Below are 26,531 nucleotides of genomic sequence, written 5' to 3'. Positions count from 1 at the left end.
GCTCTACCACAACCTGAGACTTGGTTTTCTCGAAGAAGGCATTAACCAATGCTGGGCTATGGCATCAGCTGCCCCAGTACCTCATCCAAGAAGCAAAGCTTTTTTTTTGAATGTGATCCAACAAGTGCCAGTTGACCATTCACTCAGAATAAATTTAACATCCTGCCTGATGTCCGTGTGAACATTTTCCAATCAAGGTCGCTGAATAGCAATCAGGAGTGGTAAACGTAATCATTTTTTTCTCCCCACCCAGCCCAGAAATGCCAAAGACAACTTTAGGATCCATTTAGAGGTCAGCCAACAGCACAAACTAGGAAGGGATTGAACCTGGCACTTTCCTGGGCTGTATATTACATTTACCAACAATCATTAGGGAATGGGCAGGACACCTTTTAACTCCATTCAGCACCTACCTACGGTATTTTACCGAAAAGAGTCTGAAACCTGCTGCAATTTTTATCATGTCTGTATACTGTAAGACATAATACCTTTAGAATACCCACCAGCTACAGTACACTGTAGCAGAACAAGTTACTGGGGAACATATAAGCATATTTATAGAATGCTGGATGAGTGATTAGAGAGCAAAGATAAGTTCATGTAAGTGCTAAAATATCAGCAAGAAAGAGTTCAGATTACCATTTCACATCCCTGTTCCTCTTCAATGGGTAAACCTCAAGAACTTAAAGTTGTCTATTTTCTACCAGAAATCAGTTACCCAGAAATATTTAAGTAAACACTCAGAAGTAAACCACTTCAGTTGCTGCATTTTGTTTCGTTAGTGTAACAAATACCAGAAGCACTTCACAATGGGCAGCAAGTACAGTAATAACTGATTCACTCCAGCCAGAACAAATTTCAGAGCATTCTGGTCAATTTGAACAACTAGCCACACGAGTAAATCACCAAATGGAAGAATTACTGTGCCTGCCCAGTGACTCCCCCAAAACAGCAAGAATGTCATAAAAATATTACCAAGGCGTTTTTAATGTAAATTTCCTACATCTGTCTCAAAATTATGTGCGTCAATAATTACTTTATTGTAATGAACTCTTGAATCACTCGCAAACTGCTTTTACATCATACCCCCAGTCTGAGGAACACAGCCCATATATGTAGCACTCACCTGTATTTACTTGCTGATAAGGCAGTTGATCTTGTTGTAAGCTGGTTGCACCCATGAATCCTGATGCTTCACATCTTAAAACTGACTATGGTAACTTGGCCAGTGTACATTTGTGAAGTACTAAAGTTATTATGTTAGTGGAACTTAACATCATACTACAGCTAAGAATCAATATTTATGGTGACCATTTCCCTGGATTATCCTGGACACTGTTGTATGCAACCTTGGAAAAAACAGTGAAGTAGAATTGATGGTCAGCCCTAGTGTACAAATAAAAAGCAGAACTTTGGCAGATGAGCATGGAGGTCAATACATACAGACCAAGGGTGGCTCTCTGCTGGCAACTTAAGCTATGTTGGAGCCTGTGTGAGCACTCTAGGCAGCAAAGTTTCCAAATAGCCAGTTATATGCAACCATTTTGCGTGTGATAATGTTTAAAATTCCAATTATTTCCTTTTTCCATTTTCCTCCCCACCATGCCCCCACTCCACTTTTGCTGCATCCTTTCTAAGTCTGGAGCCTTTTTGGCAATAAAGTGGACAACAAATGGATCTCTGAACAGATGTCACTCCCCTTTCACCAATGAAAGTGCCCATTAGGGGCAGTTTTCTCTGCCAGAGAGATTAAATAATTTTCAAGAGATTTATATATAGAATTTATGTCAGAACAGTCCATTCAAACATAGTAATTTTTCTATGCACAGTGACATTAACTGGTTCCTGAAGGAGCGAGCAATTTATATGAGCCACTTAACAATCCACCAAGTAACCTCAACTTGACATTCACAGCAGAAGCAAAAGCAACTTATATTTTCTGAAGTATTGAGTGATTGAAGCAGAGATTACATCAACATTCAAGAATAGGTGAAATAGGTAAATGGGAACAGTGCAGGTTCAGTAAATTTGGACTATGGCTTGTGTGAAGGATAAACACCAACACTGTTTCTGCGCTGTACTTTCTATGTATCTCTGTTTAATGGAAGGCAAAGGTATAGCACTTTTTTGCAGAACAGAATAGTTTTTTCCTGATGTCAGGTCAATATGCATCCCATCAACACCACTGAAGACAGAGCAAGTGATAATTCATCTGTTAATGGTACTTGGTTGTGTGCAAATTGGCTATCATGTCGAATAAATGCCTCAAGTGATACCACTGCAATTGCCTATGAAGTGCTTGGCACATCCTGAGGATGTCAACGATGCAATGCAAGCTTCTTGCTCCCTTCTTAGGATGCATTCATGCCCCTGCTTTAGATTCAGCGTGAAGCGTTTGATTTTGCCCAAACACTGCTGTTACAATGTCAATGCAGTCTTAATTTGGCATCAGGCTCCGATCTAGAAGAGGTAGTCTCATTCTGCTTCACTTCAGGGTAGCCTGGGTCCTAGTTGCTGATTTACACTACAAGTTCAGTATTGGTAGAAAGTGGTTTTGACTTTGCACTGGCAATAAATCTGTTGCATGTTAGAAAGAAGCTGCCATGGAAGTAGATGTCAGGAGTTCCTAGATACAGTGAATATCTGATAGAATCTCTGATTTTCTTGTTCTGCTATGACCAGTAAACATGTGACATCAAGTGAGAATGATTCATGGTTGCAACATAATGTTCCAAAGCGTCCCATTAAAATAGGAGCTGGTGTGCAAATGTAACATAGAATAAACTTAAAAAACCTCTGTGGGGCACTAGCTCAGCTTCCTTGCAAGCTAACACTTTTGAACAAAGTTAAACTACAGATTTTAAACAATGTACATTTGCTAAAAGACAAAGTTTTTAAAGCATCTGTTTTGTGAAATTTAGTGTAGGGAAGATGCAGAATGGAGACAAGCCATGCAGTAGTTTCCAAAGATCACATAAATAACAGAGAATGGCTAGGATTCTAACTATCCTCGCCGCTTCTACTTCAATGTGTCACCATATTTCACACAAATTGAAACCATTCTATAAAGCCTTTTTGTAGGCCAAGAATTTCAGCTGTATGCTGATTGGAGCTATTTGCGAGGTAGCATAAGAATACACTAGTGAGTAATTTCCATGTGTAATTTGTCTTTCTCTACAACTATGTAAAGAAAAAAAGCTTCCTGCATGGTCATGGGAAAACTTCTTTTAAAAACAAACATTCTAGAACTTAATTTTAATGGACGCTGAACCAGATTGAATAATTCAATTAATTGTCCATGCTTCAGGACATCCGCTTGCTCCCATGTGAACAGCAGCAGCCAGGATATATCAATAAACAGATGATGTTCACCAATACAATAGCTCATGTGTTCCTGAGCAATACGGGACAGGACAGCGGCTTTGACCTGCCATAAACTGCCATATACGATTCACACTGCAGCAGGGTTCCTATGGTAAACACAACCTGGGGTTGAAAATGTTGAGAATAAGAAAGACTGCTGATCAATACATTTATACATTGTTCCTTTCTACGACCTGTCTAATTATTCAGTTTATACGTAGTCCATTCCTTGTTAGGAACTTTTTCCTATGGGGTTTTGTGTAGCATTTTGGATAAAGGCAAAATTACCTCAAACGTTAACCCCTCTATGCTCTCTACACATGCTGCCTGAACTTGAGTGTTTCACGCTGTTTTGGTTCAGATTTACAGCAACTTCTTTTTTGTATAGTTGCACAGAGTTTAAAACCTGTTACTGCTAACATTATACAAAACAAAAAAAAAATCCATATGTATTATGTTTTCAGTTTCCCATTTTCATCCCTATGTGAGAATATCACAGAATTGTTACAGCACAGAAGGAGACCATTCAGCCTGTTGTGTCTGCACCAGCTCTCCATAGGAGCAATTTACCTAGTGCCATTCTCCTGCCTTCTCCCTGTAGTCCTGCACATGCTTCCTTTGCAGATACAGTCCAATTTTTCAACTAAACCTGCCTCCACCATACACTAAGGCAGTTCATTCCAGATCCTAATCATTCACTGCGTATGAAAAAGTTTCTCCTCATGCCGCCATTGCTTCCTTTGTCAATCACATTAAATCTGTGCCCTCTTGTTCTAGATCCTTCCACCAGTGGGAAGTTTTTACCCTCTCTACACTGCCCAGACTGCTCTCGCTTTTGAATACACCATCCTCACAACCTTCTCTTCTCCAAGAAAACACCCCCAATTTTCCAATCTATCTACGTAACTGGGGTTCTCATCCCTGCAACTATTCTCATGAATCATTTCTGTACTCTCTCTAATGTCTCCACATCTTTCCTAAAGTGTGGTGCCCAGAATTGGAAGCAACACTCCAATTGAGGCTGAACCAGTATTTTGTACAAGTTTAACATAACTTTCTTGCTTTCATACTTATGCCCCTATTAATAAAACCTAGGATGCGGTATGCTTTATTAACTGCGCTCTCAACCTGTCCTGCTACCTTCATTGATTTGCGCACATATACACCCAGTTCCCCCTGCTTCTGCATGCCCTTTAGAATTGTACCTTTATTTTATATTGTTTGTTTGCATTTTTCCAACCAAATGATTTACTTCACACTTCTCTGCAATACATTTCATCAGGCACTTGTCTGCCCATTCCACTTATGCTCTTTTGGGGTTCTACATTATCCTCTTCACAGTTCACAATGCATCCAGGTTTTGCATCATCCGCAAATTGTGAAGTTGCGCCCTGTACACTAAGGTCTATCAGGAAGAGCAAGAGTCCCAACACCGACCCTGGGGAACTCCACTACAAACCTTCCTCCATTTAAAAACATTTATTAACCACTGCTCTGTTTCCTGTCACTCAGCCAATTTCATATCCATGTTGCTACTGTCTCTTATATTCCATGCGTTCTAACTTTGTTCACAAGTCTGTTGTGTGGCACTTCATCAAATGCCTTCTAGGAAGTCCATGTACACCACACCAACATCATTATCCTCATCAACCCTCCCGGTTACGTCAAAAAACTCAAGCAAGTTAGTTAAACACATGCCATGCACCACTACATGAACGCACTCGACCTCTCCCCCAGCAGCATGACCTTATCTCTAAGCTGTCCTTACCCCCAGTGTCATTTTATTCTTCATCTCATCCGACACCTTAACAAGAAACTTTGCCTCCTTCTTTCAGGTGCTAAGGAACAAAAGCTCCAACAACTCATTGATACCAACACCCACCCAGGACCCTCCACCTCTTCCCGTCCCTCTGACCCCATCTCGTCTTCTAATCCCAGCCCCGGCCATGTATTCACTGTACCCCTTGACCTTCCCCTTTCTGATGCTGAACGTTCAGTATTCAGCAAAGGGCTCAGCTTTATACCCTTATCCCCTTACCTTAATAAATTTCGGGCTCGGCACGATGCTGAACTCTTCTTCCGCCGCCGTCGTCTCTGTGCTCACTTCTTTGGGCAGGAGTCCTCTCCACCGTTCAACAGGTCCTTTCACCCACCTCCAGTATTCTCCCTCCACCTGAACCCCTCCCTCTGGCCTCTTACCTGCTCTTGATCTTTTCATTGAGAATGTCAGCGTGACATCGGCCGTCTCAATTTCTCTGCTCCTCTCACCTACTCTAACCTGTCTCCTTCTGAACTTGCCGAATTCCATTCTCTCAGGTCCAACCCTGACTTCATTATCAAACCCTCTGACAATTGTGGTGCTGTTGTTGTCTGGCGTACTGATCTCTACCTCACAAAGGCTGAGCGCCAACTCGCAGACACTTCCTCCTACCTCCCCCTGGGCCAAGACCCCACCACCGAACATCAAGCTGTTGTTTCCCGGACTGTCACTAACCTCATCTCCTCTGGAGATCTTCCTTCCACAGCTTCCAATCTCAGTCTCCCAACCTCGGATGGTCCGCTTCTACCTCCTCCCCAAAATCCACAAACAGGGCTGTCCCGGTGGACCAATCGTGTCGGCCTATTCCTGCCCCACGGAACTCATTTCTTGCTATCTTGACTCCATTCTCCCTCCCCTTGTCTAGTCTCTTCCCATCTACATCCGCGATTCCTCCGATGCCCTACATCATATCAACAATTTCCTGTTCGCTGGCCCCAATCGCCTCTTCACCATGGACATCCAATCCCTCTACACCTCCATCTCCCACCAGGATGGTCTGAGGGCTCTCCACTTCTTCCTTGAACAGAGGCCCGAACATTCCCCTTCCACCACCTCTCCTCCGTCTGGCTGAACTTGTTCTCACACTGAACAATTTCTCCTTAAACTCATCTCACTTCTTCCAAATAAAAGGTGTGGCTATGGGTACCCGCATGGGGCCCCAGTTATGCCTGTCTCTTTATGGGGTATGTGGAACATTCCTAGTTCCAGTCCTATTCAGGCCCCCTCCTGCAACTCTTTCTCCGGTACATCGATGATTGTTTCAGTGCCACTTCTCACTCTCGTCTGGACCTGGAAAAATTTATTAATTTTGCTTCCAATTTCCACCTCTCCATCACTTTCACGTGGTCCATCACTGACACTTTTGTTCCCTTCCTTGACCTCACTTTCTGGTGATAGACTGTCCACCAATATTCATTATAAGCCCACCAACTCCCGCAGCTATCTTGACTACAACTCCTCACGCCCTGCTGCCAGTAAGGACTTCATCCCATTCTCTCAGTTCCTTCGCCTCCACCGCATCAGTTCCGATGATGCCACTTTCCAAAACAGTGTTTCTGACCTGTATTCCTTCTTCCTTAACCGAAGTTTCCCACCCACGGTGGTTGACAGGGCCATCAACCGTATTAGATGCATCTCCCGCGCCTCTGCCCTCACACCTTCCTCTTCCCCCCAGAACCATGATAGGGTCCCCCTTGTCCTAACTTTTCACCCCACTAACCTCTGCATTCAAAAGATCATCCTCCGCCATTTCCACCAACTCCAGCATGATGCCACCACCAAACACATCTTTCCCTTCAACCCCCACTGTTGGCATTCTGTAGGGATCGTTCCCTCCGGGACACCATGGTCCATTCCTCCATCAGCCCCTACACCTCAACCCCCTCCCACAGCACCTTCCCATGCAATCGCAGCAGGTGCAACACCTGCCCCTTTACTTCCCCCCTCCAAGGGTCCAAACACCCCTTTCAGGTGAAGCAGCGCTTCACTTGCGCTTCCCTCAATTTAGTCCACTGCATTCGCTGCTCCCAATGCAGTCTCCCCTACACTGGACAGACCAAACGCAGACTGGGTGACTGCTTTGCGGAACACCTTCGGTCTGTCCGCAAGCATGACCCAGACCTTCCTGTCACTTGTCATTTCAACACTCCACCCTGCTCTCAGGCCCACATGTCCATCCTCGGCCTGCTGCAATGTTCCAGTGAAGCTCAACACAAACTGGAGAGACAGCGCCTCATCATCCGATTAGGCACCCTACAGCCATCCGGACTAAACAGCGGGTTCAACAACTTCAGATCATGAACTCTCTCCTCCATCCTCACCCCTTTTTGATCCCCTTTTTCCAACAGTTATTTTTTAATTGTTCAGTGAGAGAACAAGTTCAGCCAGATGGAGGAGAGGTGGTGGAAGGGGAATGTTCAGGCCTCTGTTCAAGGAAGAAGTGGAGAGCCTTCAGACCATCCTGATGGGGGATGGAGGTGTAGAGGGATTGGATGTCCATTTTTTTCCCACCTATTTCTATTGTTACTTTTAAAATTTATTTCCATTCATTGTTTTATCCCCATCTTTTAGCCTATTTCGATCTTTTTCCCCCCCACACCACCCTCTCCCCCCGCCACCCCCCCCCCACCCCACTAGGGCCGTCTGTCACTTGCTCATCCTGCTTTCTACTCGTAATGTCACCATTAGCACCTCCTTTAGCTAGCATCACCACCATCAACACCCCTTCGACCTTTTGCTTATGACATCTTTTGCAATCTCTCCTTTGCCTCCACCTATCACTGGCCTTCTTATCCAGCTTCACCTGTCCCACCCCCTTAAACAGTATATATTTCACCACATATCTACCTCTCTTTAGTTCTGAAGAAGAGCCATACGGACTCGAAACGTTAACTCTGTCTTTCTCTCCACAGATACTGTCAGACCTGCTGAGTTTTCCAGCAATTTTTGTTTTTGTTTCAGATTTCCAACATCGGCAGTGTTTTGCTTTTATCTTAGTTAAACACAACTTGCCCTTTACAAATCTGTGCTGTCTTTCCTTAATTAACCAGTATTTGCCCAAGTGACTATTAATCATGTCCCGAATTATCGTGTCTAGAAACTTTGCCACCACTGAGATCAAACTGACTGGCCTGCAGTTGCTGGGCTTTTTTTTTACACCTTTCTGATAAAGGCTGCAACATTTGCATTTCTCCAGTCTTCTGGCACCACCACTTATTCTAAGGAAGAGAGGATAATTATGGGCAATTCCTTGAGTTTTCAACACAGAGATAAAAACAAAAAACTGTGGATGCTGGAAATTCAAAACAAAAACAGAATTACCTGGAAAAACTCAGGTCTGACAGCATCGGCGGAGAAGAAAAGAGTTGACGTTTCGAGTCCTCATGACCCTTCAACAGAACTAGGTGAATCCAAGGAGAGGGGTGAAATTTAAGCTGGTTTAAGGTGGGGGGTTGGGTGGGGGTGAAAAGTGGAAGGGTGGGGGGGGGGGTTGTAAGGACAAGCAAACAGTGATAGGAGCAGATAATCAAAAGATGTCACAGACAAAAGAACACAGAGGTGTTGAAGTTGGTGATATTATCTAAACGAATGTGCTAATTAAGAATGGATGGTAGGGCACTCAAGGTACAGCTCTAGTGGAGGTGGGGGGACATAAAAGATTTGAAAATAATGGAAATAGGTGGGAACAGTAAAATCTATGTAAATTATTGGAAAAAACAAAAGGAAGGGGGAAGAAACAGAAAGGGGGTGGGGATGGAGGAGAGAGTTCAAGACCTAAAGTTGTTGAATTCAATATTCAGTCCGGAAGGCTGTAAAGTGCCTAGGAAGTGGAGGAACAGCACCTCATCTTCCGACTAGGCACTTTACAGCCTTCCGGACTGAATATTGAATTCAACAACTTTAGATCTTGAACACCCTCCTCCATCCCCATCCCCATTTAAAGGAGAGCAAGAATTAGATAGGGATACTAAAATTAATATAAAAATATTTGCATAGGATGTTTGGTACAATCTTCGTCGGCTGATAAAAATGAAGCTATTAAACATGAAGCGGGAACAATTAGTATCGTTGATCTATTCCAATGCAGATTGAGACATTAAAGCAGTTCATTAAGCCTCAGCTAAAATGTCAAGTTTTTAAAAGAGCATTTAATCCATATAATACCCATTTTATCATATATGGAGAGTCATCAGTTTACCAACATCTGGCACAATATTCCTCATTCTTTTGAGCATAGTTTATTCTCCATAGGGGTTGGGCAACTAAGCATCAACAGGCAAAATCAGAGTTTTTGGAAAACTCTTTGCTGCTTGTTGAGGTGAATAATTTCAATGTTGGAGAATGCCAGGGTTTTTTTCATTTTTGACATCCAATATCAAGATCAAGAGCTCCCAGCTTAATACAACATGGGTTACTTATGGAGAAGAATTTGAGTATTGCTGAAAAAGAGAGAGGCATGTTGTCAAAGCTTTTGTCTTGCACTCATCAAGACAGATGCGAGAATGTCAAATTTCAAAGGAAGCAAAAATTTATATTGCATGATAAAAGGGTGCTAATTGGTTGAGGCTTCATCATGAAGAATGTACCAGGGTGGGTCTCAATTATCGTTATACAATGATGTGGTACAAATGCCTGGCTTCCTTGAGTGTCACATTGGTGAATAAGCTCGCAATGTCAAACTAGCACATAAATATAGCATTGCTATCGATATGCAGAAGAACTCATTGTACTCTATCCCAATGACAGGCCTCAATTCAATAAAACACTTCAGAAAAGTGTCAATATTTTCAGTTCTGTGGCCTGAGTGTGCTTGTCATTTTTGCATTAAATTGTCTTTCATTTCAAATAGATTAGTACTATGAACAAAAATTTACCAAAAGCTGGTTTGACACTGAACAAACATAGCTCACAAAAGGTCCCTTATAAATTGGGTTTTATAAATTGAATCCAAGAGCAAAGACCTAACACAGTTTATAAAAGGTAATGGAGAGACCAGTTGCAGGGCGACATGTAGAGCTGAGTGATCCATTATGCAAATACCTTAAGGCCAGTGTATATTCACCAGCATATCATCAGGGATGGGAAGCTACAGTTTGAGGCAACTGTAGATACTAGGACTGTTTCCACTGGAGCAGAGAAGGATAACAGATTTAACAGAAACTCTTAAAATTATGAAAAGTTATAACAGGATAAGGTTAAACCATTTCCTCTGGTTGCAGGTGGATTGTTGGCAAAGGGCTTGCGATTTCTGAATGCAAAAAGCATGGAAAGCTTCACATGGAAGTTAGGAAGGGAGCAGGGCAATGAAATTAGATTTACACTGCTTTAGAAGAGAGCTAGCACAGATATGAGAGGCCAATGTACGACAAACCTCTGGCTTTGATGATCAGAGGAGATTTTCCTTATCGATCTGAGTTAATAGTAAAAGGAAATTCACTGCAGAACCCTGAAATCACTTCTCAACCACTCTGACCATTTTGCTTTAAGGCTTTGAAACATAGTAACCGAGTCCCATCATGTGGCATATATTTCCATCACATCATGTGGCATATATTTCCATGCTGTAAGCATTGCGTCTTCAGAGAATTTCTCAGCTCTTTGTTTCAAAGAGCAATTGAGCTTGAAATTATATTTTAGGATCTGAAGTACTGAACAAATGCCCTGTTTTGTAGGAAGATTTAAACTAATTTTAAGGAAGAAAGTGAAAGAGCATGCATGGCAACTTACAAAAATAATCTATAGTAGCAGAATTTGCAGTACAGAAAGAGGCCATTGGCCCAATTGGTCGCTGCTGGTGTTTTATGCCCAAGTCTCTTCCCATACTACTTTATCTAATACCTTACACACTTATTCTATGCTCCTAATTGCACTAGCTTCCTAAAGACATACATGCTATTTGCCTTAACCACCCCTAGTGGCAGCAAGTTCCACATTCCAACCACTTTCTGGGTAAAGAAGCTTCTCTTGAATTATTTATCAGATTTATCCATGGCTTTCAGATATTTTTGGGTTTTGAACTTCCCCAGAAGTGGATGCATATTCTCTTTCTCTATCCTATCAAACACCTCCATAATGTTAAAGACGCTGGACAGAATTTAATGTAACTGACATGGGCTCAGCCCACCAGTTGGAGAACCGGTGGGAAACCCGTATCGCTCCCAAGGGGGAGCCCCGGCTGGTGGGGCTTTCCCTGTGATTGAGGACCCAGGCGTGGAAATCCCGCTTTCCACAAGCTTCCGTCTAACCAGTGGCCAGCAGCTCTCCACTGTCAGCGGCAGTGGCTGCTGCCAGTAATGCATCCGGGGGAGGCCTAGGATCGCCAAGGAAACCAAACCACAGGTGAGTGAGTGTAGGATGGGGGTCGTGGGGAGGGGTTTGTGGGAAAGAGGTGGCGAGGGTTGTTGAAGGCAAGGACTGGGGGATGGCTTTCAGCAGCCACCGCCCTGTCCAATGTTGGGTTCCTTGATCAGACACAGGGATAATTGTTGTTAATTGGTTCAATAATGAGCTTATTTGACAACCTGCCGCGAGCGGGCAAATTTCCCCCAATGAGCCTGTTCCTGCCTCAAACTTAATCGCAGGAGGTCTTCCCGCTGCCGGGAGACTGACATGCAGCCTTTCCCATGGCTGAGTGGGCCTGGCTTTTGAAACTTAACACTTTTGTTAACTGCTAAAAATGATTTTTCTTTACTCTTTTATCATAAGAGCCACCCATATTTCCCACTGCAATGGACTGCATTAAATCCAGCCCCTTGGCCTTCTCTTTTCTAGAGGAAAAGAGCCCTAGTCCACTCAGTCTATTTTGGTAGTTATAACTGTCAACATTGGCTAATGGAGTGACCTCTGTCGAGAAGAATGGGGCTGTAGTTGAGATTTATTTGCTAAATAACTGTTTCACTATGGCTCCACAATATTCTCTCATGCCATCGATAGCTAGGTGACAGGCTGAAATGAATGCCAAGCATATTTCTGAGCTGGACGGAAGCTCAGGCCCAGCAAACATTGAAGACATTGGTAGGTGGCAGCAATAGTAAATCTCATCAGGTCAAACTAATGACAAACTGTTTCCAAGATCTAATTTTAGTTCAAGTCAAGAAAATGTTCACTAATGTGCTGGGAGTCAAAACTAGCTGTCAAGCTAACAAAAGGAGATAAAAGGTTCAAATCAGTATTCTCACCAGCCAAATTGTAATCTTGTGGGGCAAGTTTAATTCTTTATAGAAGCCAGGTGATTTTTATTCTGCTCGGTTTTCAATGGAACGAAGATCAGACAAGTTCTATAGAGTGCATGGAAGATGAAAATCTTTGCTACAATCCATGAGGAAAGTGTGAATGACCTTCAGTCTAAGCAAGGTCATGCATGACCAGTTACCACAAAAACTGTTATAGTTGTCAGCTGGGAAGAAGGTAGCAGAGTCTGTAATTTAATCCATACCACTTACAATCACCAGGTCAAGGAAACTGACAACGGTTGATTAGTGCAAGTTGTCTGCAGAAGTGCAGAAAGTTTGAGAGGCCATTATAACAGGTTCTTGGGGAGTCTGGAGTTGCAACATTTATTCCTGCTGCCATTCCTGCATTCTACTGCTAGGGTGCAGCGTTTGTGCTGAAGGGTCCTCAACTGATTCAATGACAATGAGACTAAACAGATATTTGACACTGATCATCTAGGGAGGAAACACCCTGCATTATCTTAGCTAGCATTGCTCCAATTGGAGTAGCCCCAACCTCCACAGTATAGTAACAACGTGCACTCTAGAGTATTGAGGGGAAGTTTAAATTAAATAGTTCATAAAAGTTACAGAAAGCCACATATGAAATATAAGGAAACTTAAGAATATACTCCACACTACCACCACCTCACCATCTCAACCTAGGGTAAAAGAAGTCCAGTATACTGTATGTGAGAATGCATCACTATGTTAATCAGCATACAAAAATTTAAATGCCCAAAGGCCTAAGAAAATCAATGATTTTTACATGACTCGGGAACAGCGGTACAACCTAAAGCACATATTAAGTAACCATCTTGGAACAATTATTTTCTTTTTAAAAGAGGTATTTAAATGGTATTTATCTTCTAATCTTTCCCATGAACCACACGTTTCCAATGGCTACATGGGAAAACTGTTGATTGGCTTTCCTCTCATTTTTATCAACGCCAATCTGAAATGATCGTCAGGAGTACATAAAAGCAGTTCAAGAAAAATGTAAGATGTCCAAACAAAGTTTCAGTAGAGCAGATTTCGATAAAAATAAACTTGTGGTGGTCACTGGAGTTTATTTATTTTGTTGCTCACTGGCCAACGAATTGATCTAACAATCTTAACTAATTATGCCAAAGTAACGAAGTAATAAAATGTTCCCACCTCTCTGGGGGAGATGGCTGGACTTTGGTCATTCCAGGGCAATATGCATGAGATTACAGACTTGGCTAGCTGGAAGGAAGAAATCAAGCATGTAGTCCCACAACCATGCTCCTACTCTAACATGCTGCTTCCAAGCTACTAAATATGTGAGGGGCTTTATTACTTTAATATAATTAGTTGGATTGTTAGGTCAATCCATTGGCCTTTGGAACAATAAAATAAACAAATAACCCCGTTTCCAATGCATGGTTTTTTTTTATTGAAACCTGCTCTACTGAAACCTTATTTTTACATCTTACACCAAACGTTTTTAATAAACTGCGTATTAACCATATTTCTTTAAAAAAATTGTTAATGGAAGGATCATATTTGAAAACTAAAATGTTAAAGTTGTGCTACTTGTCTTTTTCTCACTTAGTCCCTATTTTTCCCCCATTTAGGCAACAAATATGAAAATTGCAATTTGATGGGAATGTGAAATGAAGACTGAAAATGTGGAGGACACACAGATCAATCAGTTTAAGAGAGAAATATCTTTCTCAGTCAGATGCTGAGGCAGCCTGTTACGCAATTTAAGAGACCAGGCTACATGCAGAGAAAGGCAGAGCTATGGGTAGAAGAGAGTGCAGTGGGATTAGTGTTGGATTGTTCTAGCAAAGAGTTAACATAAACACAATGAGCTAAATGGCCTCCCACGCTGTAAACATTTGTATTGAAGTGAGAGTGTACATTTCAGTCTTTTGCTTTGCAAATATAGTTACAATTGTTTGCAATTGACAGCAGTACCTGTACTAATAAAAAGATAAACAGACAAGCTATTTTTATGCACATTGAAAAAAACTTCACTTTAAAAAACCAAAATGGGAAAATGTATATTTTTTAAAAATTCTGTCCTTAAGTAGTAAAACTCTTTGAAGAGGAATTTCATTCAAAAAAACTGTTCCACAAGCAGTAGACACCCGACAGCATCTTGCCCAAGTGAACATTATTCATGCCTGAGTCTCAACAGTGAATGTCAACAGGTTTTCTGATCATGGTGAGCATCATGTTTTAGCTCACACACACACACTCACCATTTTTTTGATCTTTATTCTTTCATGGGATGTGGTTGTCGCTGACGAGGCCAGGATTTGTTGCCTATTTGTTGCCAATTGACTTTGAATTGAATGGCTTGCTAGGCCAGTTCAGAGAGCAGTTATGAGTCAAACACATTTCTGCAGATCTGGAGTCACATGTAGACCAGACCAGGTAAGGATAGCAGACTTGCTTCCCTAAAGGGCATTAGTGAACCAAGTGGATTTTTACAACAACTGATGATAGTTTTGTGGTCACCATTACCAAGACTAGCTTTATGTTCCAGATTTATTAACTGAATTCAAATTCTAACAGCTGCTGTGGTGGGATTTGAATCCATGTCCCCAGAACATTAGGCTGGGTCTCTGGATTTCTAGTCCAGCAAAATTGCCACTATGCCACCTTCTCATCCTGTATGGGTTACTGAAAGCAATCTGGAGCGCTAGCCTTGGCCGATTTTTTTCCTCCTTAAGCCAGAGCACTGAAGTAAACTACAAATGTTGTCAAGGTTAAGACCAACTAACTTGGCAAACATTAAGTATCAAATGGAAAGCTATTTTAAAGCGGGATCATCCTAGAAAAGTTGATAAAAGTTGATCATGGCATTTCTCTTTCAACAATCATTTATGCTCAATACACTTCTACTTTGCCCTTAAACTTACAGCCTTTATAAGATTAATTTGTCAAGGCCTTCAAGTTTCTAGGTTAATGTACATGCAAATTCATTCATGCAGCTTTTGACTTCAATATCGCCAAAACTTGCACACCTAAAGCTTTATCATCAAATTGTGCATATTGCACTGTAATGTTCCCACTGATAAGTAGGCATCTTACAATGCATCATCACTGCTGTTGATCTGTTTACACAGCAAAACTACCCAAATTGTCATTCAATAGCTTTGCTTAGCACATGAAGCAAGCTGGCTGTTGGCACTAAAGAATAAGCTACAACAGAAGGCACAAGAAACATGCAGGATCCACAACCATGCAAGATAAAGGTATTTCCGACAAGATGCAAGACTCTTACCTCAGATTTTTCCATTTTGTTCTGAGCATCAATCTGAGTTACTATTTCATTCATATTGGTCTCTAAAACCATTCCTCCCATTACCATTTCTGCCAAAATATTGTGAACCTTTAAAAAATCAAAATCACATTAAGTACAGGAATATACAAAAAAGTTTACGATATCTTTGACAAGTGTCAAAACTATATTTGTCATATAGACTTGGGAACAATCTGCATCATAATACCTCTGGTAAACAAAATAATGGCAGGCAGGCAGCATAAACTTTCTGCAAGAGTAAAAGATACCTTTAGCAGACTTTCATAAAGTACATTTTATTTTAAAAAAAGACCAACTATGTAAGGCCTGATTTTTGGACTTGACTAAGAAAGGGCAATTCCCCTTTCAGTACAAAGGCCTGGGTAAGGCAGATATTAACCAGTATTAAAGATAAAAAAATATCCTTTGGCACAACTCGTATTGACTTCTGAAACAAAAACAAAAATTGCTGGAGAAATTCAGCAGGTCTGACAGCATCTGTGGAGAGAAAGATAGAGTTAACATTGAGTCCGTATGACTCTTCTTCAGAACTTCTAATGACTTCTGTTTGGTGAACTCCACCTTTCCAAACAGCTAGGATATTGAGGATGTTTGGAAGAAATAATGGAAGAGACTGGATACAAAGACCTTTAAGTTTTCGACAGTTGTAATTTCTTGGAATTTTTGAAGAAGTTTGAATTTTTTGCACTTGCAGCATTCCCAACTTGCACAGACACTCTCCTATGCCATGCACCAAATGAAGGTCATGGAGATTGATGGGTCACACTTCCTAAATAAAAGGAAGAATGCCAAGATCATTTTATGATACCACAAGAGAAAAAAAAACACAGGAACACTTAAGTGTCAGTTCTGGCAAAAGGTCATTGACTCAAAATGTTATAACCCCATCTATGTTTCTCTTCCCGTAGATAATTGTGCAGTTTTCAAGCATTTTCAGTATTTACCAAGCCAAAAAGGAGCTCATCTAATAAAGTACCACACAGTTGGGCAAGTGTGGGAAATTTTATTTTGTCCAGGAACTCAGGCTTGGATATATGACAGAAACCAGATTGAGTTTACTGTATACATAATTGGCTTTGAAAATACCTTTTTTTGGCATTTACCAAAATACTTCATAATGCTGAAAAACATAGGGCAACATTTTGATTTAGCCAAAACCTATCATCTAGGCAAATTTTAAGCTTAGGTTTTTTTTTAAATGAACTTCTAAAGTCAGAGATCAGAATGACCAAAGACAAAAAAGATCTGAAAATCATGTGTGACCAGGAACCATGTAATTATAGTACTTTTTATTATCTGCAGTGAATACACATGCTTCTAGGCAACTTCAAATAGGTGAAATTATTAGACTTCAACTGGGTAGAACCATTAGTTTTCCCTTCGTTTACTATCTATCACCATAAAGACCGTGGACCAATGCACTTGTATCACATTATCAAAGTGACCTCAGCATTCAATGCAGTTGGCGCATGTAATACAGGATGAAGTTCATACTAACAACAAAACATGATCATGCTGGATTATGTTTATGCGAAGCAAAGCAAAGGGCTATGGCAGTGCTAACGTACATGCGAAGCGAACCAAAGGACTAGCAGTGCTAATGTACATGTTAAGCAAATCAAAGACTAGGGCAGTGCTTCACAAACTATTTTCAAATGTGACCCCATTTTAATTCACTACCACCTTCTCAGGGGCAATTAGCATTTGAGCAACAAATGCTGGCCTTGCCAGCGATGGCCACGCCAAATGGACAAATATATAAGTGTGTAACACTTTTGACAATTAACATGACCCCAGACGCCACCAAAACAATAACAAAGCAATTACGGGAAGGTGGTGGTGTATTGGCATTCTCACTGAACCAGTATTCCAGAGGGCAAGGTTAATGCTCTGGGGACCTGGGTTCAAATCCCACCACAGCAGCTGATGGAATTTAAATTCAATTAATTAATAAATCTGGATTAAAAAAATAATCCCAGTAATAGTGACCATGACAACTATAATTGATTGTTGTAAGGATCCATCTGGATCACTAAAGCCGTTTAGAGAAGGAAATCTGCCGTCCTCACTAGGTCTGGTCTACATGTGACTCCAGACCCACAGCAATGTGGTTGGCTCTTAATTGCCCTCTGAAGTAGCCTAGCAAGCCATTTGGCTGAAGGGCAATTAGGGATGGGCAACAAATGCAGGCTTTGCCAGTGATGCACATATCCCATGAAAGAATAAAGAAAACCAATAACATTCAGTATATAATTATTAAAATTCACATTATAAATCAATGTATTGTCATGCCTAATGGAGAAATTAGGACATTTTAAAGCTATATTTTAAAAAAGTGAACATAAAAGGTGTTAAGATGGCTGCAGCATACCATGTGGCTTTTAGCATTTGTACTGTGAACAGTAGAGTCCATGACCAATACCTGATTAAATATGGACCTAAGTAAAGGGATTTCACAACCACTTATGAGATTCACACATCTCACTGCTTAAAGGATGGACCAAAACCTACAAACAATGGGGTTTACAGACAACTCATCTTCCATGTTCCACCAGGGATATTGAAACTTAATGGGTATTAGGCGAATGTGAAACGGATCCCATCGACCTTTAATTGAATTGTGATAGCCCCTCTTCCAGACACAAAGACCTTGGCAGTGTTAAACTCTCAAAGTAAGAAAAGGCACAACCCAGAACGTCTATCGGCCCAACACATCACCCTATTTGAAAAAGGACTTTGGACTTGTACTAGGTCACGTGGATAAGACAAGTTTTGTTGCCTGCTTTCAAACTCTGCAGACAGATTAGCAGAAAGTCATCGAACCAGTTGCAGTCAACCAAGCAGCCAAGGTAATAAACAGCCATACCTTGAAAGTGGGAAAAGGACTCCCTCCAACCTGTTCCAACTTCAAGTTCATCTAAGAACCAACCTCCTGGCAATTCAACTACAAGAAGCTTCACAGCTTAATGAGAATCCTCTGCTTTTTAAGACCTTCGCTCCAGCCAAAGCCTGAACTCATCTGAGAATCTATATGCCTGCTATGAAAGAGACTGAAATAATCCCAACTTTTGTAGCTGCAATTTTTTTCATCCGTATCTAACCTGTGCGCGAGTGGTAGTGTGCGAAGGGTGTTGCGTTTTTAAATCTCTGGGGCAAGTGTGGGATAATAAATAACCTTCTTTATTTCAAAACTCAATATAGCTTACTGCTGGAATTATTCAAAATGGGACAACCACTCAGAGGGTAAAAGCACGCACAGCTCATATACAAAATGATTTAAGCGCAGACAATACAAAAACACAAATTCTGCCTGTGAGAGTACAATATTGTCTTAAAATGAAAATACGTTGTTGAAGTACTGTGTAGAAGTCTTACTATTTTACATACTCATGTAGCTCTTCATATTCCCTAGTGACAGAAGAGTCAGTGAAGCCACTCGCCCCTGCACCCCCCCTACACACATTTAATCAGCCCTTCTCCACACTCTCACACCCCTCTTCCTAACCCTGCCTCCCTCCAACACAGTCACCAGCCTGACCTTTCCAATAGCCTTACAGTAACACTGAGGCAATCTTAGGGTCCCACAATCCCCTTCATGGCTAGGTCACTATGACCAAAACCTGGCAGTGATTCACTATAATCAGCTGTGACTCGGGCTTCACTGCATCTTCCCGGGTAGCTAGTTGTATCATGTCAAAGCGTGTCAATTAATTTTTCTCATATTTTGCAAGAACTCTCCTTCAGACTTGAGCCAATGAAAAACTCATTATAAAAAATGTACTAGTTTGAATTAACAGCAGGTTCAAGTTGTCAAATTAATTTTAGAACACTAATTCATCTATATAAGGTTCCTCTGAGTCTATTTCCTAAAAGTAATTTGGTGAATGAATAACACTTTTTATAATAACTGCATGTTTGATTCTCAATATGCTCATGTTGCATTGTTTAAAAAAGATTCTTACATCTTTAGAGTTTTTTTTGCAATAAAGTGTTGCAACATCTTGCATTTTAAAGCTAATTACAGTACAACATCTCACCAAATAAAGAAAAATGTATGTCTCTTTTGGACTTTCTTATGCAAAGAATTCAGTAATTTCCTTGTTTTGCTGGAGATCATAAGTCATCAACCTTCACACCTTCTCTTCCTGTGCACAAGTTTAAACATCTCACTCTCTTTTAAATTGACAAATCATCGTAATACATAGTGCAGAAGCTACCTCACTAACTTGGGGATTTCCAGTTTTGACATCTTCATTTACATCCCCTGCAGCCACTGTTCCAAAGTCTTTGGAGAAAAAAAGAACACACCTATGCATCAGGCACAGACTCCGCTGCTCCCTCTTCCCTCTTACCCAACCCAGGCCTGCTGAAACCCCGCTCCGCTGCTTTCCTCCTACAGCAGACCTTCCAAACCCCAGCCCCCATTCTACCCCTACAGTCACTTGCAAGGATTTCCTTACACATCTTAATGCCCTCCATCCTGTGCTCAAATTCACTCTCGAGAAGCAGTAACGAACTCCCTTTCTTTGGTGTGCTAATTGAGAAATGTGCCAATGGATTCTCCACTACCGTCTATCTCAAGCCTACTTCACCGGACAAAATACACATTATGGCTACACTGGAGGGGTATTTTCCACTAACAGAATGCTGCCATCAGTCCATCAGTCCAAAAAGACATCCTGCATACCACACAATTGAGCAAAATCATGTATGAATTTCAGTGCTTGTGTGATGCCAGGTACAAAAGTCATATGCTCCAGTGATTGGCTAATAGCCCTGCACAAATTGTCTCTTCCATTGACCCTGACCTGTGCATTCCCCTCTCTTTGCCTACCATTAGCAAACTTTAGTTCCCTGGATTCCACATTCAGGTATAATATCTTCAAGTCCCTCCACCTTCGTTTCTCCTTTAAGGCCTTATTTAAAACCCACCTTAATCACTTAAGCTTTTGGTCGCCCTCCTTGTCTATCTCTCTAAAATGGTATCTCGCTAAAATTTAGACATCTCTATTAAATATCTCAGTAACCTTGTCTGCTCTAAGGAGAACAATTCTAGCTTCTCTAGTTTCTGCACACAACTAAAGTCTCTCATCCAAGGTGCAATTTTAGTCAAAGCGAGGCTAATCATACTGGAAAACTATCATATAAAATGTGTATCAATTAATTCTAAAATCGGAAGCAAAAATTAGAACAAAAATGCAAAGTAGGTAGAACAAAAATAAAAAAAGATGCATGCATATTCTTGTGAATTGATTTTAGGGTCTAACTGGTGCAGGCCAAGTCTATCACCACAATCACCAGGGACCCAATCAGCGGCAATTTTGGAGGCACTCTCCAGTCCTACAAACTTAGTCTCTTCTAATCGTGCACAAACTTTTAACTGCCCAAACCCAGCAAACATTACAACAAGTGCTTGCATAACAAACATTCCTTCTATGGAGTGGCAATTACAGTCGGATTGCCAATCCGCTCCTAGTTATTTACCCTGAAATGCAGCCGCACCTTTCTCACCCGATCTACTGATTTGGGCCAGGTGAGAAAGGTGCAGTGCAGTGCGTTGCCAAGGCCTTGTGCCAAGAGAAACTGAATCAGAAGTAAAGAACCCACTCCCCCTTTTTTACAACACAACTGTCATAAAACAAGTAGGTTTAAAGGTCCAGTCACTTTGAGAAGCCAGGTAGAATGTAAATGTTTAAGGTTTGGCGAAAGGGTGGGCCGGGGTGGTCAATGGGGGAGGGAGCAATTGTCACGGGGTGTGCCGTGGGGGGTGGGTGGGGTGGTGGGTTCATGGGGAGTGCCATTTTGGGGGGCGGGGGGGGGGGGGGTAGGGTCACCGGGAGTGCCATGGGAGGGTGGGGGGGTCACGAGGCAGTTTGGGTTTGTGGGGGGGGGAATCAGGCGTGTTATGGAGAGTCCCATGGCGGGGTTAGGGTGTGTCAGTACTATAGTTACCCAGAAGTTAGAACTGGTTTTAATTCACCTTTTTCGGAGTAACTATAGATGTAAGACAGTCAAAACCATCTGAATTCTGCAATTTAAATCAAAGTTTCGGATGATTCCCATTGCAGGACAATTGTCCAACCCAAATTCGAACTTCCCAGACAATTGCTATGCAATCCATATGGAGGGACTTCAGGGGGCAAGGGTTCCCCAACACACCACCTTTGGGGTACAACTCTCCAGAGCTGAGAAGTTATGGGCCAAAATTGTGACTTCCCTGTAACTAAGGGCAGAAAACAAAATAGAAATACTTCACTCACTGCAATCACACATGATAAAGGTGAACTGCATTCATTTGAACTACTGCACAATCCTGAATATTATGCTTGGATGCAATCTGAGAGTCACCACTCACTTTGAGCAATTCCTGAATTTCATGTTTTGGAGGAAACTTGAAACTTGACATTTGCATAGTCCTTGTGAATGAACACCATGAACTGCGAATACTGTCCACAGCTACCATTCAGCATTCTAAATGTCACTAAAAAATGCATTGTTTCCATGCTGCCACCAAACATCTGTTTCAAAATCAAGAGATCAGTGTGTGCTTAAAGCATCTAAGATGTGACTATTTAATGAATAAATTCCTTCAATTGGAAGTTGGTGTCAGGAAACAAGTCAAATATCAGGATACTTCCATAAATGGGAAGGGGACAAATACATTTTTGTAACTACATCTAAATTGAGAAGGTGAACTGTTCAAGGTTCATTGGTATTTTTATATAATTAAAATTAATTTTTCCCTCGAATTAGATTCTCTTGCGAGAGTCTCTGCAGAAAACAGAACTAGCAGAGAATCTGGAAGAATACTCAGATTTTGTCTGTCTCGGCTGTTTTTATTGGTTGGTGTAATGTGTGTATTTGTTGGTAGGCATATTTAGTGGGTGGTGCCTGCCACACATGGAGGCATGTGGGGTTGTGAGAACAGGAGCTTGTGACACACATGCAGTTTCCAAATATTGGTGGAGAACAAAAATAGTGGAAGATGTTTTCCACGAGGGATGGGATGGGGGAGGGAGGGTTTGGCACTGAAGGCTGGTTAAATGTGGCAAAATAGCATGAACAATTATTTGATGTGAATTTTTTTAAAAGATTCTCTGTGCTAAAAATGAAAATTCACTAGAATTGAAAGGAATAGTTATAGAAAAGTTGTCAGGCGTATTAGAAGAATACATAAGCCTTGATTCTATAGAAAAAAAAATAACAATCTAGACCAGCAATCTTCGCTATTTTTTAAGCAAGGGCCACTTTACAAAAAACCTACAATGTGAGAGCCACATTGACTACTATAACAGAGGCCATTGCCTGATTCACTCCTGCTTGCAGTAACACAAAGAAAGAAAAGGCATTAACCAAAAAGCAAAGTACACTGTTCTTTCTGGGGCAATGCAGTGGGCTAATTTCTCTCTCCTGAGGAGCTGGTGATGCACTCCTGTACACCACATCCTATTGCGATGGTGGGTGCCCTTTGTAGCCAGCTACATCAAAATGCTAGGTGGCGCCTTCCCAGGTGGAGGCCGCTGTCAGGATTGGCTCACTCCTGAAGGAGCAGACCCGTTTCCTGGCTACAAAGGGATCTCCCATACACACATGCCCTCACTCTCTCTGTCCCACACTCCTGCATCCTCAGGTCTTTATAGCATCAGTACTTTAAATATAGAATTTCTAGTTATTCTTTCATCAAAGACTTTAACAGGATCGAAACAGGAAAAAAAATGCATAAAGCTATCCACGTGTGAAAACAGGCCTAGGAATACAAATACAAATTGTGCTAAAAGTCTGGCCTTGTGACTTGTTTATGGTCTTAGAATATGAAAGCCTAATATGGAACTGGATATGCCTTAGCTAAAAAGGTCGATTTACATCTGACGGGCTCAATATTATTTGAGGAATAAACCCTCTATTTCCTTGAAATCTGCCTGTTATAATTTTAGCATCTAACTCCCATTCTTCTTCCATGACACAGTCCTTGGTTTAGAATTCAAGTTTGCAGCAACATTATAACAGCTCCTCCCATGAGTCTAAGTTTATGCGACGGGTGTGGCATGCTCATTGGAGTCAGATTGTATAGAAACTCTGGAGGGTACAGACCAGGGCTCTTCATTGCATGGCCTGTGAGCCAGTGGTGGCTCCCATTGATATTAAGTGCGGCTCCCACCTCCACTCCGGCACTTCCAAGCAGAGCCCGGCGGAGCGAAGTGCTGGGGTCCTGGGGATGAGAGCCTGGCTGCGAGGAACGGGGTCCCAGGAAGGAGAGACTGGCTGCGAGGTCCGGCAGAGAGCCACTGTGAAGCCGAGCCCCAGGTCATGGGGCGAGGGAGTGGGAGCCAGAGCACAGGTGCAGGGGGCACAGAGCGTGGGTGTGGGGGGGGGGGCGTGGAGAGTGCTAGTGCGGGCAGCACTGAACAGGGCAAAGCGCAGGTGCAGGACCAGAGCGCAAGGGCGCGGGTGGGGGTGTGGGGGCGGGAGTGTGGGACCGAGAAAGAGTGAGTTGGTTTTGCAGTTCTCTGCGAAGTTTCCAATAATCTAAAAATATTCTCAAAGCTACAGCAATAATATTACAATTATAAATCCTATTATACAAGTGCCATTAAGAGTATAATTAAAAAGCCCAAGTCAAGGTAGTGTCATAACAAAGCACAAAAGCTGAAGAAAAATAGTTTAAAAATCACATTAAAATTAAATATATATTTATACGCAGACGTACAATAAGTATAAAAGAATCAAATTTCAAGATTAATTTAATTTGGAAATTCAGATATATATGAATGGTAGCTTTACTTTCAAACTGATTAAGCTGTTTTGTAATCAACCGCCAAAGTAAATTCAGTACATGGAGCATGCATTGCATCAAAGGGTCATAAACTGGCACAGAAACGATGGGCCAAGTGGCCTCTTCCTGTGCCATAAACTTTCTATGATTCTAAATACCCACAGTGTCCACTACTCCTGTACGTATTGTTATGGATATGATGGGTATTTACACAATAACTACTATTTTATACTAAGAGTACATTATCCTGTGTCCATGCAGCTTGGCCACTGGTTCCCACAACAATCACTAAAATACTTACTGAAAAGTCTCATCTGCTATTTTTTCCTCAAAATTCTTAATGTCCAAACTAAGGATTGAAAAATTTTTTTAAAAAGTTTCAAAATGTGATTGTGTTTATCGATTGAATTTTTTTATTGAAGCGTTTTTCTTGAAGGCGTCCACTTCTTCCAAAAGCCTGGGTTTGGACTTGACGAATGCATTTCTTCAGTTAAAAGTTAGTTTCAGGAAATTAGAGTCAATCATCAGAAAATTTACATAAATGGGAAGGGAAAAACACATTTCGAAATAACTCTTTTGGCTAATGCCACTTTAAGCCGATTTTGGATTGTACGGTCTGAGCATGTGAACTGTAGGCAATGTCATCAGTACCAACTGTATTGATAGGATAATTTTCCTTTAACTTCTAAAAAAAATTCTATTCTAGGTTTTCATAACTATTTGAAAAAAAGCTAGGGGCCACATTTCAGAAGCTTAATTCGTACAAAATTTTCTTTAATGTTTTTTATAACACTGGGCGAATAAGGGTTGTGCGTGTTTGAGCGTGTGCAACCACACGTGCATGTGCTGAGTCAGGAAAAAAGCTAATGTTTTGATTAAATGTCTGTTTCCAGCTTATGTTTTGTGTTCTATAAACTTCAGGAAGTTTATTCAATTAAGCAAGGGAGGAGAAGAGAGAAACAGACACTCAAAACAGATTTCTCACATATCACACTGTGTTCATATAGTGGTGACCACTGCAAGTAAACATTTCTTTGTGTTTGTTCAATGCATTTTTTACACAGAAGGTTTTCCCAATCCGAATTCTTTGTCCCTTTGAAGGAGAAGTACTCTTAGCTGTCAGTTGCAAATTTTGAAAACCTTGGAGGTGCATATGAACCAGCAGTGTTTAACTTCAGTGGTCAACTTTTCACTGATTGACAATAGCAAGTATACCGATTAACGTGAATTGTCAACAAATACTACCTTGTCTACGTGGAAAATTAAATCCAGCTCACAGACGTTCTCAAAACATTTGTCTAATGTTTCCACAAAAACCTGTCAAAAGAAATAAGAATTTTTTTTAAAAGTTTTGAAGTTAGTAGCTGAAAAGTAATTTCCTTTTATTTGCAAAGCTAGCAGATAAAGCACAAAACTGGATTTCAATTTAGGTAAATAATCTAATGGTGTTTTATTTTTTATAAAGTATTTATGAACAGCAGCTGACTGGGGAGTGGGAGAACTTGAGAAACTATCCAGGAGCCATGGTCAAAATAATTCATATGGTGAATATGCAAGTGGGATTTAAAATAAATATTTAGGAGTCTCCTGTTTAAAATTTATGAATGAAATTTCAAAAAAATTCTTACCAGTTAAAGTACTAGGGAAAGGGTTATATTACACACTGTTCTCAGCTGTGTCTCTAGCACATGGAGATTTGATGCTGATTTTGTTTTATCTGTTCTTGGGGCCTGAGCATTGCTGCCTAGGCCAGCATTTGTTGCCCATCCATAACTGCCCTTGAGAAGGTGGTGGTGTAGCCGTCACCTTCTTCAACCGCTGCAGCCCATGCAGCGTAGGTACACTCACAGTGCTGTTAGGAAGATGGTTCTGAATTTTTCACCCAGTGACAGTGAAGGAACGGTGATGTGGCTGAGTCAGGGTGCTGTGCAGCTCGGAGTGGAACTGGCAGGTGCTCACTTTTCCAAGCATCTGCCACCCTTGTCTTTCTAGCTGGTGGGAGTCATGGGTTTGGAAGATGCTGTTGAAGGAGACCTGGTGAGTTGTTGCAGTGCTTCTGGTGGATGA

The 26,531-nt window shown here is 41.3% G+C and overlaps 1 protein-coding gene across 4 annotated transcripts in view; it reads right to left on the bottom strand.

Moving 5' to 3' along the window:
- The window catches only part of LOC121277066 (AP-3 complex subunit sigma-1), a 77,343-nt gene that overhangs the window by 5,155 nt on the left and 45,657 nt on the right, over positions 1 to 26,531 (bottom strand). For 2 of the 4 annotated variants that reach the window (XM_041186000.1, XM_041186002.1), the window contains exons 4-5: positions 25,710 to 25,781; positions 15,653 to 15,760 (exon numbers count right to left, since the gene is read on the bottom strand). In XM_041186000.1, coding sequence (XP_041041934.1) covers positions 15,653 to 15,760; positions 25,710 to 25,781 — 180 coding nt within the window. The remainder of the gene's footprint in view (positions 1 to 15,652; positions 15,761 to 25,709; positions 25,782 to 26,531) is intronic. The other 2 variants (XM_041186004.1, XM_041186001.1) reach the window with 2 other exon arrangements.

This window comes from Carcharodon carcharias, chromosome 4 (genome assembly GCF_017639515.1).
Source record: "Carcharodon carcharias isolate sCarCar2 chromosome 4, sCarCar2.pri, whole genome shotgun sequence".
NCBI classification, from domain to species: Eukaryota; Metazoa; Chordata; class Chondrichthyes; order Lamniformes; family Lamnidae; genus Carcharodon; species Carcharodon carcharias.
This window is presented reverse-complemented; position numbering and strand designations above follow the sequence as displayed.